We start from the raw sequence: 17002 nt of genomic DNA on the forward strand, positions 1-17002 counted from the left end.
TATACTCTGTCGTTGCGGCTGGGCGGTTCCTTGCCTTGAAGGTCACTGGGAAAGAGACACGGGCAAAAATGTCAATGCGGAACAAATTAAGAAGACTTGATAACTGATCTATTGTTGGCTACGAAATATCAGCGGTCTGTATTACCACGAACAGTAAAAGTAATTGTACAGATAATACAATGCGACTGCGATACAGAACAGTTGTTGCAAAATGGTTTAGATCATTTAGCAGCTTGAACAGATCGGAGCTCTCCTTCAGCGCCCGCCCAACTGCAGAAGCTGAAGAAGTCTCACGACACGCTCTAATGGCACTGCACATCAGGTGCACTGGAGCAGCTAACTTAACGGCGGGCGACCGCAGATGTTTCGTATGGTAAAGTTGGCACACACGTGCAGTCGGGTGACAGATCGTACACGGGGTCCAACCCAAAGCTGATTTCTTCGAGCTGACAATGAAAATTTTATCACCAGCCCTCTCAATTTTCTCGGACAAAGCCCGTTTCACCGCAGACAGAACGCACAACAGTCGCAGCACTCGTGTGCGGACCGTTGAGAAATCGCACTCTGCAGCTGTCAAAAACTATAAGCACAGATTTGGATCGTAAGTGCGTGCAGGCATACTCAATGATTGGTCAGTAGTCCCACAGCTCCCTATACACAACGCGAGAGTACACTGGAAGACACAATCCACACGTTGTCGGAAGATGTTCAATTTGATTCTTTCGCGCGTACTCGGTTCCAACCTGATGGAGCTTCAGAACATTGTCCTGCCCCTATACGCCTTTCCCGGAATTCCTGATTCACGAGCACCGCGACCATACGATCGGATCCCAGGCACCAGTCGTGGCTGTTGAGCCCCAAGCCTCCCCCCTCCCCGCAAGAATTCTCGCTGCCCTTTGGCACTGTCGCAACAACACCGGCGTTGTTCGAACGAGTACAATAGAACTTTCTGCAACAACGCCAAGTCACCTTACGGTATATGGCGGACGTTACTTCTGGTATCATACGTTCCTTTCAAGAATGACACGAAGTAATAATGGCTCGATACACCTCCCTACGAACTCTAATTTCTCTGGTTTTTTCGTCGAGGTCATTTGGCAAGACGTACGTGACGGGAAGTAATATGTTGCCCGCCTGCTCTTGGAGCATACGCTTTTAGGATTTCAGCAGTAAACCTGTGCGTGAAGCACGTCTTTCTTATTAGTGTGCCACTGGCGCTTGTTGAACATTTCCGTAGCGCTCTAGCGCCTACTAAACGATCCCGTGACAAAACGCGTTGCATTTAGTTGAATCTTTTCTATTTCTTTCTCTTTAATCTATTTTCGTAATCTCAAATTAATGAACAATACTCAAGAATCGGCTGAAAAACACCTAGGGCGCCACTTCTTTAATGGATGAATTACATTTCCTTAAGATTCGCCAAATAACTCCCAGTCTCACACCCGCTTTTCCAACAATCTGTATTACGTTGATCTGAATTGTTACTCCTACGTATTTTACGGTATTTAATTTGTCGCCCGTAAAGTTAGTGGAGCTCTTCGGCTATCTATAGGCAGTACTTCACATTTATTCAAGTTGTGGATCAACCGCCTGCATCAATCACCAGTGCTTTGCAGGTCTTCCTGTCTTTCGCTAAAAGTCTTCTGGAGCAACCTTCCCATAGGCAACAAAAGGTTCTGAACAGCCATCGAGCTTTCGAAGTTATCTGCTAGATCATTTACATAAACGGTGTCTCAAAATTTACGATACTACTTTAAAGTGTTACAGCATCCAAACTAATTAAGATATTAACACCATGTCTGACTCACGTGACACACTATCTTACAAAGTTTTTATGCCATTCAACCAATCTCAACATATGGTGGCAAGCACAACATCCAGTTCATATTCAAGCTCCATCCACACTCGGCGCAACATATCCGCATCAACTGTGGCAAAGGCAGCAACGATTCGTTTCTTTAAGCCATTGATGTTGTCGGCAGGTATTTGGTACACTCTGTCCTTGACATACTCCCATAGGAGGATGGGTGTAATGTCAGGCGACCTCGTAGGCCAGGGAACTGGACCATCCCTGTTAATCCAGCAGTCTGGAAACACCTGGTCTAGAATATCAACACTTCATGTTGCATAAAATTCCTGTACCACTGGCATATCGACGTCCGCGAGAGTTGTTGGTTTCTATACAGTGTTTGGAAGTTGCTTTGATTGCCCTATTTGTTCTAAATAAATCATTCCACAAACGGGCCTTTTCCGAACTTTTTTCACTACGCTTCACTTACGACATCCTGGAACACACAGAAACAAAACTTTTTAAGTCTGTCTGTCACATAAGCCAAACGTAGCGTAAATATCTTAATTAGTTTGGAAGCTACAATACATCGAAGTTTATGCGTACCTTTTGAGACACCCTGAACAATGTAAACAATACCGGCCTTATAAACTCCCTAATGGGCTTCCAAAATTACCTTTACACCTGTCGATTTTGTTCCGTTGAAAATGACGAGGTTTATCTGCAACGAAACCTTGAATCCAATCACAGGTGTGTTCCGATATTCGGTTCCCTAAATGACAGTCGAGGAACGCGGAGTCAACCTGGGCGCCTTTGTCTAGAGCACTTAGATGTCATGGACGATGAGAGCAAGCTGTGCTTCGCAGAATCCATGCAGAGTTTCATAATGGACGTGCCTGTCTAGTTGTTGGATGCCACGCTGAACAATTATTGTAAGTGTAGCACTTTTGTGCAGATAAACGAAATAATTTCAGAAATTTGTGTGTACTTGGAGTTTTACATCGATAGCAGACATTTTCGCTCCCAACTTTCGACTCGCTTATAATTATCGAAGCAGGGTTTCGCATCTCAAACTGATACGTTTACCTTCGTCCATAATCCTGAAATTTTTTCATCATAACAGAAAGAGCCTGTGTGCTGCCGACGATCATAGACACACCAGACTTCTGAGTGGTACAGGTGGTATTATTCGTAGGTGTCCGCCTCCGCAGTTGAGAGATCAGCGCGGCTGGCTGAGACGTAGAGAACTCCGATTCGATTCCTGGTACTGCCACGCATTTTTCCTGGGTTGGAAGATTGATATGGGATGCACGTAGCCTCGTGAGGTGAACTGAGGAGCTGCTCGACCGATTAGTGGAGGTTCCAAGCTCAAGAAACCCAACAACGACAGGGAGAGCGGTGTGCTGACCACAAGCCCTTCCAAACGCACATCCAATGACGCTATTGGCAGAGGGTGACAGGGCGCTCGATCGGGCCCAATTGGCTCGCCTAAGGTTAGAACGCGAAACTTTATTTATCACTGCTGCCCTAAACATGAATTCTTCAAAGCAAAGCAAGTTGCTGTATAAAGTGCATCCGAAAGTTAACTTCAGCTATGCACATGTAACTTACATTCCCCACCACACGACATAGATTTATGTGGCAGTGGCAACGGCGTAAGGTCTTGTATTATTCTATACGTTTCTGCTTTAGTTAATCAAAATTAATTAATGATTATCTCCCACGCGAGCACGAGGTTCATTACGGAGTGTCCTTGTGGTGCTATATGCGGTCGTGGGTGAGCAACATATTACCGTACAGAACAGGACGTTGGTGGAAAAGTGAAAGTCGAAATTCGAGGAGTACATGTATACAATGCTGTAAGAAACAATGCCTCGTGTGTGAACTGTCACGAACTACTTCCGACAATTATTCGCTCTGAACCGGAGCAATATTCATATATGAGAGACATCAGACGACAGGAAGTGACAAAAATGAACTACGTAAATGCGTTACAGGATGGAAGAAACCTAGAGGCACATGAAAAATAGCGCAAAAGTCAGAACAACAGTATCAGTGGTTTTCTTTTTATCGTTCCTCTCTACCGTCCACCGCTTCCCCCTTTTCCCAATATCTCGTTTCAAGTATGTCGTTCTTGTAAACATCGGAATTTCAGGTGCAGCAGACTAACAGTTAAAACCCCTAAATATAGAAAAATCTCTCCTGAAACTACTTAGCCTGCATTCCTCCCAAAATACATGAATTAAAAGGTTTCTTCAGAACTTTTACGGCGGCGAAGAATAGTCCAAAACCCCACGAAGGACTGGCAATAACAAAACGAAAATAAGAGAGTGATGGCTTGACCCGAACAACGGACATACGACGGAATAGCCTCCCAACCAAGTACTACTCTGTAAAAGTAACGCTTTGCGCAGACACATGGAAGTATCCAACTAATACTAGGGCTATTATGAAGGGAAACCGAGCGACAAGTTCGCCGCTTAGCACATAACATTCTGCATGTTAAAATCGTCAGGGGGGACATCGGACGATTTCCAAGAACGAGGTTATCTGGGTCACGCGTCCTCTCTGAGCCAGGGCAAATCTTGTAAGTTCTAGTGCTATCAACTACAAATATTTTGGCTAAAAAATCTTCAGAGCGGCATAGTTTGGCCTGTGACAAAAAATAAGCCGCGCTATTGTTCCAAGAGGTAACAAATAAATACACGGCAACAAAAGAACATAAATACTAACGTGCTGTTTGAAACAAGTAAAACGGAAAAGTAGAACTTAACTTTTACCTGCACTTATATTCAGAAATCCATCACAGTGTACGGTGGCGAGCACATTGTAGGAGCACTATTTTCGAATATCTGCTCATGTCATTTCGTTTCCTAACTCCGTGCTGAACGATAAAGTGCCTGCAAGCCTTCGAGCATACCATCTTTGATATATGACGAAAATCTCCAAGCGATACGTACATTTTTAATGTCATGGCTAAAAAACCTGGAAAACAGGTCGTACAAGAGTTTTGTACATCTCTCTCTTCGTACAACTACACTTCCCATAAAGCCGCCAAAGATATGCAGTCGGATATCTACACAGGGTGTTCCGGGAGGAAAGGTTAATCGGGGATATAACAGGAAGGAAGCAATAAAGTCTTGTGAACTCGGGCTCTAAAATGCCTCTACGGTCTCCCACCGGCTCACCAGTGATTAAAATCAAGGCGAAGTTTCCTGAGATCGACGGAAGATTATGAAGAACCTAAAACCAGACTGGGCCTTCGGAAGAAGACCTCAAATCAACACTGGATGGAGCGGAAAGGGGAACTAGCAGCAGGACGCGATGAAAACTGGGACACCTGCAATGCGCTAAACAGTCTACGTACACTCTCAATAAATGGGGCTACCCCGAAAATTTTAACCTCTGCGAATGCGGAGCACTACAAACGACGCTTCATATGCACTCCTGCCCAGCACCGCGCCAAATGCGTTATTGAGGACCTTATAGCAACAAAGTCAAATACAACTGACGTCGCCCGTTTCTGGGCAAGAAACGTTTAGCTCTAGCTTAAAATCACGATATGTATTTCGTATTTTTATGTTTATTGTACTGTAATCTTCACATACTTTTATGTCTACAATCCTAAGTTGCGTTTTTCGTATGTATTACATAGATGAGTCGATAGCGCGCCAGAATGCCATTCCAGGAGCCGGGGTCCGATCCCCGGCAGGTCGCAAATTTTCTCCGCTCGGGAATTGTGTTCTATACATTATAATATGTAACTTGGTCATGCTTCCGACACGAAGAAATACTCAGTTCTGCAAAAAGCAAAAAGTTGTAGTTAATAATTTTTCTAATTAAATTTGGACCTAAAGCGGTTGTAAGCTTATTTTCTGTTTTGCTAGGTTTTGTAGGACGCTTTTTACGTTCCTAAATGCCGGTAGCATGTCATCTGCAACTAAGTGATGCTATTGTGAGTTTGGCTGAGAGTTACCAACTAACTTACAAACGTAATTTTATTTCGTGACATATTTCGCGACAATGTTTTGCGATTACTTACATTTATTTTCGAACCGAGGAGTATGCACATAAGCATCCAAAAGACTTGCTCGAAAGCCAATACTAATTTCGTGCACGTACACAGACTGGCACGTATGTAAATGACGAGTTGCAATTCGCTATGAGAAGTAGAACGGCCACGGTAGTGCAGTACTGTTGTTCGTGTGTAATGTTGTTAACATGCCTGGTAGGGTATATAAGGGGCGCGCACAGCGTCAGATGCTGAATGGTCGCTGTGAAGCACACGTAGATACCGCGTACTCCTGTAAGCGTTAGCAAAACTTGACAGTTTGAAATGGGTCTTCATTATGTGTCTCCACTTACCTGGCTAGTCGACTCGTGCAATATCCAGCTTTGTGAGGCATTCGAATGTAACGGTTGTCCTACGTTGGACTGCACAGATACGTGAGGGCAGGTATATTGCCGTCGAGGTTCAAGGCAACGTAGTCTCATCGCTACAAGAAAGGATCGCCGTACTGTGCACCAAGCACGTCGTAACCCCAACTAATGCAACATTCTGTGTCATCCCACATCACTGGTTGAAGACTAGCAGCAGCTGGAATAGAGAATTACGTCGCATGCGTAGCCTTCCGTTACCTGGGAGCCCTGCACTGCGTTCAGCGGTAACCAGCGCTTCTACACTACACCGTCCGTCTCCACAGCTGAGTGGTCAGCGTGCCAGGATGCCATGCGACAGGCCGGGGTTAGATTCCCATTCCCGGCCGGTCGGAAATTTTCTCCGCTCGGGAACTGGGCGTTGTGTTGTCATCATCATTTCACCCTCATTCACATGCAAGTCGCCGAAGTGGCGTCAACTAAAAAGACTTGCGCCGGCCGGTGTGGCCGAGCGGTTCTAGGCGCTTCAGTCTGGAACCGCGCGACCGCTACGGTCGCAGGTTCGAATCCTGCCTCGGGTGTGGATGTGTATGACGTCCTTAGGTTAGTTAGGTTTTGGCTTCAAATGACTCTGAGCACTATGGGACTCAACTGCTGTGGTCATAAGTCCCCTAGAACTTAGAACTACTTAAACCTAACTAACCTAAGGACAGCACACAACACCCAGCCATCACGAGGCAGAGAAAATCCCCGACCCCGCCGGGAATCGAACCCGGGAACCCGGGCGTGGGTAGGTTTTAGCAGTTCTAAGTTCTAGGGGACTGATGTCCTCAGATGTTAAGTCACATAGTGGTCAGAGCCATTTGAACCATTTTTTTTAAAAAAAAAAGACTTGCACCAAACGACCGGTCTACCCGACTGGAGGCCCTAGCCACACTCACATTTCATTTCACTACACCGGATGACAAACGCCGGCGATTATGGCGGCGGGCTGGGGAGAGGTTCCATTCTTTCATTGTTTTGCATTGGCACAACGGCGGTACTCTTGGCGTCATAGTGGGGGGGAACCATCGGGTACGATTTCAGATTTTGGCTGACAGCACTACAGTACGACACGGACGTCCTGTGGCATCCTCATTTTTTCAAAAGAATAATGTTCGTTCACACATGGCACGAATCTCTATGAACTATCCGTTATGCTGTGGTACTCCTACGGCCAGATCTTTTCCCAGTAGAACATGTATCCGACCAGATCAGACGTCAACACCATCACTGCCAGTATCCAGTATATGAAGGATCAGTTACTACAGAAATTGTGGCCAGTTTGCGTCAGTACAGGATACAACGGCTTTACGACACCCTTCCCCACCGAATCAGGGCATGCATCCCGGCAAGAGGGGGTACTACGTTACACTGTTAAGTGGGCTCATCCTACCAAGTTCTTTGTAAATTTCACTCGATATTGTAAATATTGAAACAACATCATATACCCTTTCAACTCGTAAAGTTTCATTTAGTTTTTCCTATTCCCTTCCGGTTGCTGCACTTTTGTTTCTCAGGCAGTGTCCTTTCGCACAACAAAATTATGCTTATAAGTAATCTGTTAACTCACGAACAAAAGCCCTAGTAACATCATTTCGTTGGAGATGACAAGCCACCGATATTCAGTAATGTTGAGAACGTTCTACAGAATAGAGCAAGGCAGAAAATAAGCTGATCACGGCAACAGATATAAAATTAAGAGCCAAAGAAAGTGGCACACCTGCCTAATATCGTGTAGGGCTCCCGTGAGCACGCAGAAGTGTCGCATCACGACGTGGCATGGACTCGACTAAAGCCTGAAGTAGTGGTGCAGGGAACTGACACCATGAATCCTGCACAGTTGTCAAGAAATCCGTAAGAGTACGAAGGGCTGGAGATCTCTTCTGAACAGCACGTTGCAAGGCATGCCAGATATGCTCAATAATGTTCATGTCTGGGGAGTTTGGTGGCCAGCGGTAGTATTTAAACTCAGAAGGGTATTCCTCGACACACACTGTTAACAATTCTGGACTTGTGGGACGTTGCATTCCCCTGCTGGAATTGCCCAAGTGCGTAGGAATGAACAATGGACATGAATGGATGCAGACGATCAGATAGAATGCTTACAAATTGTCACCTGTCAGAATCGTATCTAGACGTATCAGGGGTCCCATACCACTCCAACTGAACGCGCCCCACACCATTACAGAGCCTCCACCAGCTTGAACTGTCCCCGGCTGACATGCAGGGCCCATGCATTCATGAGGTTGTCTCCACACCCGCACCAGTCCATCCGCTCCATACAATCTGAAACGTGACACGTCGGACCAGGCAACATGTTTCCAGTCATCAACAGTCCAATGTCAGTGTTGACGGGCCCAGGCGATGCGTAAAGCTTTGTGCCGTGCAGTCATCAAGGGTACACACAAGTGGGCCTTCGGCTCCGAAAGCCCATATCGATGATATTTCGTTGAATGGTTCGCACGCTGACACTTGTTGATGGTCCAGTATTGAAATCTGCAACAATCTGCGGAAGGGTTACCCTTCTGTCACGTTGAACGATTCTCTTCATTCGTCATTCGTCCTCCTGTCACGTTAAACGATTCTCTTCAGTCGTCGTTCGTCCCGTTCTTGCAGGATCTTTTTCCGATCTCAGCGATGTCAGATATTTGATGTCTTACTGGACTGCCCATATTCACGGTACATTAGTGAAATGCTCGTACCGGAAAATCCCCGCTTCATCGCTTCCTCGAAGACGCTTATTCCCATCGCTCGTGCGCCGACTATAGCACCACGTTCAAATTCGCTTAAATCCTGATAACCTGCCATTGTAGCAGCAGTAACCGATCTAACAACTGCGCCAAACACTTGTCTTATATAGGCGTTGCCGACCGCAGCGCCGTATTCTATCTGCTTACACATCTCTGCATTTGAATACGCATGTCTATACCAGTTTCTTTGGCGCTTCAGTGTAGACTGTTTTAAGGCCTAAATTTTTTTCGAGTAATTGGTGCCTAACACGGGTTTGAATTTTGCAGACCTGAATAAAAGTAGCCACTGATAATGCCACAAAGGTGCTGAAATATGTTTCGGCATTAAAAAGATAAGCTGTCTGCATAATAGGCGGACCTGAATTCCCGTAATTGAGTCTGCAAGCACGGCTACTGCAAGAGCTTCAAGACCAAGATGATTGTGAACCAAGATGTTTAGTTCAACATTCTCAATGAGGAAGTGTTGCCCTTTTTCTCCATCTTCGTCACGATTACGCTGTGGACTCTCTTGTGATCCAAGCTGACAACTGGTTTGATTATTCACATGCCTTCGCAACTCCACTACTACTCTAACATCAACCGATGGTAATCGGTCTGGAGCTGGGAACATGTGATACGTTGGAATCAAGACCCTTGCAATTTGGTAGCTCTAGAGAATTTAAAAGGTTGACAGAAATATGGAAACACCATAGCCACGACACATCACTGTGCTTAATACGGTGCAGGAAAACCGTTGGCGTTCGAAACAGAAATCCAGTCATCTCGGAACGGATAAACACAGCTCTTGTGAGGTTTACGCGAGAATCTCATACCATTCATCTTACAGATAGTGACAAGTTCAGGTAATGATGATGGAGGTGGATATCGACCACACACCCTTCTCTCCAAAGTCTGTCACAAAGGCTCAATAATACTGAGATCTGGCGACTGTGATGCCCAGGGGAGATGCGACAGTTGATCATCGTCCTCACAAAACCAGCCTTGGATGATGCGAGGTGTGTGAACAGGCGCCATATCGTCTTGGAACACAGCAACACCACGAGATGGACCTCATCACCCAGAAATGGTCACATAAACCTTGGCACTAATGCTACCTTGCAGAGCAACTACGGAACCCTGGAAAAGCACAATCCAGCTACACAAATCATAACCGAACTCTGCCGCGCTTCGCTCTAGTGTAATAAACTCGACCAAAAGTTGGAAACTGTGGAACAAGATTCATCCGACCAAATGACCTTCTCGCACTGCGGTAGTGTCCAAGTTTTATTGCTTCAGCGCCATGTTTGCCTGTTACTGGTAATTTGCATCGCTAATGTGTGATTTTGGAATTCCAGTTCGCCCTGCATTTCATTGCTTATAGAGCTTCGCAAATGTAACATCCAGTTCTGCAGTGACTTTTGCAGCTGTCGTCTCCTTATTTTTCATCACAAACCCCTTCAGTGGCCGTCTGCAACCATCATTCAACACATACTTCCGTTCGCGTTGTGACTTAGTGGATGTTTTTCCGCTCTCCCTGCATGCGAAATAAATTTTCGGTTATGGTGCCTCATGAAACATCAAATACGAAGGTCACTCCAAAAGAAATGCACACTATTTTTGTAAAAATACAGTTTTCATTCTGCATGTGTGAAAATTTTAGTGTGTAGATACATCCTTCCCGCTTGTTTTCAAACTTAGTTCAACCTGTTCCCGTGAGTGGCGCCGTCACAGCATGTCTTCAAAATGGCTGCTACACTTGACGTTCGTCAGAAGCAACGTGCTGTCATAGAATTCCTGTGCTGTGAAAACGAGACAGTGGGAAACATCCACAAGAGGTTGAAAAATATGTACGGAGATGCTGCTGTCGATCGCAGTGCAGTTAGCCGGTGGGCAAGCACGTTACGTAATGAAAGCGGGCGCGGAAATATTGAGGATTGTCCTCGCAGCGGCAGGCCTCGTACTGCACACACTCCAGACAATGTGCAGAGAGTTAACGAATTGGTGACTGCTGACAGACGCATCACAGTGAACGAATTGTCACGCTACGTTGGGATAGGGGAAGGAAGTGTTTGCAAAATACTGAAAGTGTTGGCGTTAAAAAAGGTATGTGCCAGGTGGGTTCCCAGGATGTAGACAGTGGCTCACAATGAAACAAGAAAAACGGTATGCAGCGAACTTTTGGAACAGTACGAGAATGGTCGAGATGAATTTTTTGGAAGAATCGTGATAGGTGATGAACCATGGCTCCATCATTTTTCACCAGAGACGAAGAGGCAATCAATGGAGTGGCATCATGCCAATTCACCGAAGAAAAAAAAATTCAAAACCACACCTTCTGGTGAAAAGTTATGGCTACGGTGCTTTTCGATTCCGAAGGACTCTTGCTTGTGGACATCTTGCCAAGTGGAACCACCATAAATACTGATGCATATGTGACTATACTGAAGAAACTTCAAGCTCGACTTAGTCGTGTTCGACCACATCGGCAAAAGCAAGATGTTTTGCTGTTGCACGACAATGCACGGCCACATGTCAGACAAAAAACCATGGGAGCTATCACAAAACTCAGATGGACAACATTGAAACACCCGCCTTACAATACTGACCTGGTTCCATGTGCCTATCATTTCTTTGGGAAACTGAGAGACACTCTTCGTGGAACAAGGTTTAAAGATGATGACTCCCCTGTGCACGCTGCCAAACAGTGGTTCCAACAGGTTAGTCTAGAATTTTACCGTGCGGGTATATAGGCGCTGACTCCAAGATGGCGTAAGGCAGTTGAGAGGGATGGACATTATGTGGAGAAATGAAAATATTGTTCCTAAAGGATGTACCTACACACTGTAAAACTTTCAAACATGTAGATTAAAAGATGGATTAAAAAAAAATAGTGTGCATTTCTTTTGGAGTGACCGTTGTACTTCGGCTACCTTGGTTACGGAAGCGCCCACCAGACGAGCACCAACAATTTGCCCACGTTCCTATATCACGCACTCACGCCTGCGCAGAACACTGTCGTGACCACGACTGACACTTGCAACGTATCGAGGACGTTGCACGGGCGCCGTCCGTGGTCAGATTCAAGAGCGCAACCTGCAGCCTCGTCCGGCATCTGCATTTATGTTCAAACAAGCACTTCTCGCGGTGTTTCCATATTTTTGCCCAACTCCTTAATTATCAGTGAGTGGCTCGAGTTGCATACGGCATACCTGAGGCAACTTACGGTTTCTGTTTATCGCCGAAATGCGGTCACTGTCGAGGTTTGAGGCGGTGTTAGCGTGGTACCTGCGCTTTGTACGTTTAATTCGCAGAAAGCCCTCTGACGGAGAGTACAGCGGCTAGACACGCCGGATGTCACGCCCTTCAGCTCTCCCTTCGTGCGCGGACAGCCAGCTGCAGGCAGGGCAGACGTACGCACCTGGCGAGCAGCCGGAAGCGGCGGAAGAGGCGCGGCCGTCGCTGGGAGCCGTCTCGATGTTGCGCCGCAGCTCCTCGTGGTCCTCCGGCCGCGTGATGTTGTACAGCGACTGTCCCAGCAGGTCGTTCTGCAACACAACAGTGCTGCCTGTGCAATCGGAACTAGCGGATCTTTCTTGTATTAATACTTTGCCATTGCTAAATATATCTGGACATTGGATCTCCTTCTCACCCCCCTCTTAGTCCATCTACTCCTCCTTCCCCTTATCTCTGCCCATCATCTCCTCCTCTACCTCTCTTTGACCATTTCCTCCTTCCCCTCTCTCTTCCCATCTCTGCTTCCCTCCTCGCTTTACCGCCTTCCCACCACCACTCTACACCTTTCACCTGCCTTATGTATCTCCCTTTCCTCCCCTCTCTCCGTTCGTTTCCTCCAAGCCCTCGCTCTGTCCATTCCCTCCTCCATCCAGCGTAACCATTCCCCAGCCATCCTCATCGGCACATCTAGCCCCTGCATAAATAAATAAAGCACGCTGATACTACTTCTCCCACACGACGTCTGTCTTTCAGGGACTTGAGAATCATTTATTTACCCCTGACATCCAGCCTGCCATGCACAGCACGTCGATAGAACAGACCGATAACTACAACACCACAACGCGACTGTTGTGCAGGGCAGTTAGAAGGTTATAAACACCAAAGTGCTGATGATCTGTGCAAATATGTCTGCTTGAATGTTTATTAGAGTATTGTGCAAAATTTTGAAGTAAACAGTCAAGAACTTTTAAATATATTTTGGCTAACAATGTTAACAAAAGAACTTCTCTGTATATAACAGTACAGGTGATGGAGTTCATCTCTTATGTGCAAACCTCTTCGTCTCTAAGGAACTAGTACAATACAATCCACTTTGTGCTGCTTACTGTCTCCAAGCCTTGCTCCCACTCTACAATTTTCACCCCCCCCCCCACACACACACTTCGCTCCATCACTACAATGACGATTCCCTGGTGCTCTTAATACATCCCATCCACCAATCTTTTCTTTTAATCAAGTTTTACGATATATCTCTTTTCTTCCCAGTTCTATTTACTACTTGTTCATTAGTTACCCAAACTATCCATCTAACATTCAGCACTGTTATGCACCACACATTTCAAAAGTTTCTGTTGTCTTCTTGTCTCACCTTTTTATCATCCATATTTCACTTCCCTACAAATACCTTCAGAATAGACTTTAAATTTATAGCTGATGTTGAAAAATATCTCTTCTTTTCAGAAATGCTTTACTTGCTATTGGCGGACTGTATTTTATATCCCCTCTGGTTCTGCCATGATTATTTTACCGCCCAAATACGAAAACTCGTCTACACTGTGAGTGTCCTATTTCCTAATCTCATTCCCTCGACATCAACTGATTTAATAAGTCTACATTCTATTACCCTTGTTTCAATTTTGATATTGTTTTCAAGACATTTGGTTCAACTGCTGTTCCAAGTTAGCAGACCCTGAAAAAATTACCATGTTATACTGTAGGTGTTCTAATCTATGCTTCATCTGTTGATCCAAATGCAAAGTGAGAAAGAGAAAATGATATTTTTGTGGTAGAAATTTCAAATTCAAGAAGGCGTCCTCTCCAGAAGAAATCTTCTTGATCTCTATGAATACACAAAAGCGCAATATGCCGTGGCTGCATAATAAGAACATTAGGCACTTAAAGAAAGAGTCTGAAAATGAGACAGCTACGCACAATACAGAGTTCGCTGTACAGGAATGTACTGTGTATAAGTATTTGGAAGATTTTTAGCCAACCCATTTTGGAAAATGTTCCATCAGTGATCACGTTTGCGTTCACGACGTGCGTGACTCTGATGACAGAATAAAAAAAAAATGGTTCAAATGGCTCTGAGCACTATGGGACTTAACAGCTGTGGTCATCAGTCCCCTAGAACTTAGAACTACTTAAACCTAACTAACCTAAGGACATCACACACATCCATGCCCGAGGCAGGATTCGAACCTGCGACCGTAGCAGTCGCGCAGTTCCGGACTGGGCGCCTAGAACCGCGAGACCACCGCGGCCGGCCAGAATAAAAAAGCTTCGGACGCAACGATTGATGACGGTGAGGTTTGTAAACATCTGCTCCTCCTCCTCCTCCTCCTCCTCCTCCTCGACGTCCTTAAGAATTCAGTCTCATAAAGCAGGAAATTAAAGACTCTCTTATTTAAAAATTAATTACACAGTTATTGAAAACATTACTTAACCGTACTGACGAAAATGGAATACCTGATTTTCAGACACAATCCGAGTAAAATACTGGGAAAATTGATAAATGATTGGGCTAGCAAAAGTGATTCTAAAATTTGGTTTTCGAATTTAGATTGTCATCGCTGCGCCACATGTAAATGACTGTCATCTTCTTTTGTTCTCAAGCCGTTGATAGATCGGCAGCAATTCTCCTGCTCAATTTTTCATAATATACGGTCAATTTGGGAACTTGATTTATCTGCCTTGATCTTCCTTGAGCATTCTTCCCAGACAATTTCCTTTCTATTAATTTCACAATGATAGAAGGAAGGAAGATCAGAGGTTAACGTTCTATCGACAGCGAGATCATCAGAGAGCACAAGCTCGGATTAAGGAAGAATTGAGAAGGAAATCAGCCGTGCTTTTTCAAACACCATCCCGATTTACGGATGCAATTTGGGAACTCACTGAAAAACTGAATGTGAATATCCAGACGCGGATATGAGGTCATCCTCCCGAATGTGAGGCCAGTGTGCTAACCAATGCGCCACCTCACTCGGTAATTTCTCAGTGAAAGGGGAATATCTGTGTATGTAATTAACCCCACAGCCTCTCCATCCATTGATAGTCCTCCACAACGATCTTTTCTCTCCTACGTTCTTGCAGACTTCTTCATTAGTTATTCTCTTTGCCCATGAAATCATTACGAATCAAGTTTTTACATATTGTATCTTGGCGTTTAAACCAATATTTTTACATGTTAGTAGTTTCTTGTTGTTGTTGAATGCTGTTTCAGCTTGTGCAATTCTACATTTAATCTCCTACCATGGTCTTCCATCCTACGTAATTCTGCTACCCATATGGTTGAAGCTGGTGACTTGCTTCAGAATCTCTCTGTTCAGATTCAGGTTTACCACTGTTGGTAAGATTTCCGTTTTCTTCTTATTATTTATTTTCATATCACATCTTTCTGAAAATAACTTGTTCATGCCTTCTATGGCCTTCTGGAGACTGATTTCAGTTTTGGTTAACACTGCTGTGTGTTGTTGTGATGTGTTCTTGAGCCCACAGACTGGTTTGATTCAGCTCTCCACGCTACTCTATCCTGTGCAAGCATCTTCGTAACCGAGTAGCTACTGCAACCTACATCCTTCTGAATCTGCTTAGTGTATTCATCTATTGGTCTCTCCTCTACGATTTTTACCCTCTACGCTTCTCTCCAATGCTAAATTGGTGATCCCTTGATGCCTCAGAACATGTCCTACCAACCGACCTCTTCTTCTAAATTGCAACAACATCTGCAAGTCTAATTTTTTTCCCTCCCTCCTGGCTGTGTCTGTGTGCCCTTCCTTCAGCTGTACCCCATAACGGCCGGGATTTCCAACTCCCTGGCAGAGGAACTCTTAGAAGTTTGCCTACACTTGGCTCCATATTCTGATTGCCTGGAAGACCTAAATGTAAGACAATTTCGTGGAAAGATTTGGTGACAGCGAAACTGAGGAGTCAGCAGGCGACCTCGTACATTCAGGACGACGAGTGTTCAACTGTTTGGCCATACAGACTTAGGTTTTCAGTAATTTTCCTGAATCACTTAAGGCAAGTGCCGAGATGGTTCCTTTGGAAACGATATGGCCGGTTTTTCTTCCCATCCTTCCGTAATTTCAGCATCTGCTCCGTCTCTAATGACCTCTCTGTCGATAGGACATTAATCTCTAGTCTTCCAAAACTCTTGTGCCCTCTAGGGTGGAGGTGGTGATTTTACAGTGCCTTTTTTAAGTCCGAAGTTGGTGATACTCCGCGATCAACCCAGTTACCTCTAAAATGAAGATGATTTTCACGACAGGCAGCGTGGCTCGCTCGGTAGCTTTTGCAAGTGGTAATCGGGTAATGAATGGATTGATGGTTCGAATCTCGCTACGGTGACTTTTTCTTCATTTTCTTCTTTTCATTCATTTCGAATACCTACATCATTTAATATAGAATTCATCGAAAATACGCTAATTAACAGATATTATCATTATTTTTACCAAAAAGTCGTGTCTTCTTGTTTCTATTTTATGCAACCCGCAACGCCTTCAAAAACCAAGTGCAAGAGTTTCATATTCTCTCGCTCGCTACACGCAAACTATTACTTCTACAGGGAAGATGAACAGTATCTTTTTGGAGGACATTTAATGTAGTTAAATTTTGTACGTATTTCTTGAATAACTAGAAAACTATAGCCTCCAGCGAAAAGTATCCCAGAACAAAATTTAACTACATTAAATGTCGAACAAAAAGGTCCTGTTCATTTTTTTCTGCGAGACTAGTAGTTGGCATGTAGAGAACGAGCGACAGAATATGTAACTGTCGCGGTTGGTTCTTGAAGGTGTTGTTAGTTGCACAAAACACATAGGGAGGG

The 17002-nt window shown here is 44.8% G+C and overlaps 1 protein-coding gene across 5 annotated transcripts in view; it reads right to left on the reverse strand.

The window, feature by feature from the left end:
* The window catches only part of LOC126259219 (uncharacterized), a 1236031-nt gene that overhangs the window by 112308 nt on the left and 1106721 nt on the right, over positions 1–17002 (reverse strand). For all 5 annotated transcript variants that reach the window (XM_049955827.1, XM_049955824.1, XM_049955826.1 and 2 more), the window contains one exon: positions 12356–12482. In XM_049955827.1, coding sequence (XP_049811784.1) covers positions 12356–12482 — 127 coding nt within the window. The remainder of the gene's footprint in view (positions 1–12355; positions 12483–17002) is intronic.

Source organism: Schistocerca nitens, chromosome 5 (assembly GCF_023898315.1).
Source record: "Schistocerca nitens isolate TAMUIC-IGC-003100 chromosome 5, iqSchNite1.1, whole genome shotgun sequence".
Lineage (NCBI taxonomy): Eukaryota > Metazoa > Arthropoda > Insecta > Orthoptera > Acrididae > Schistocerca > Schistocerca nitens.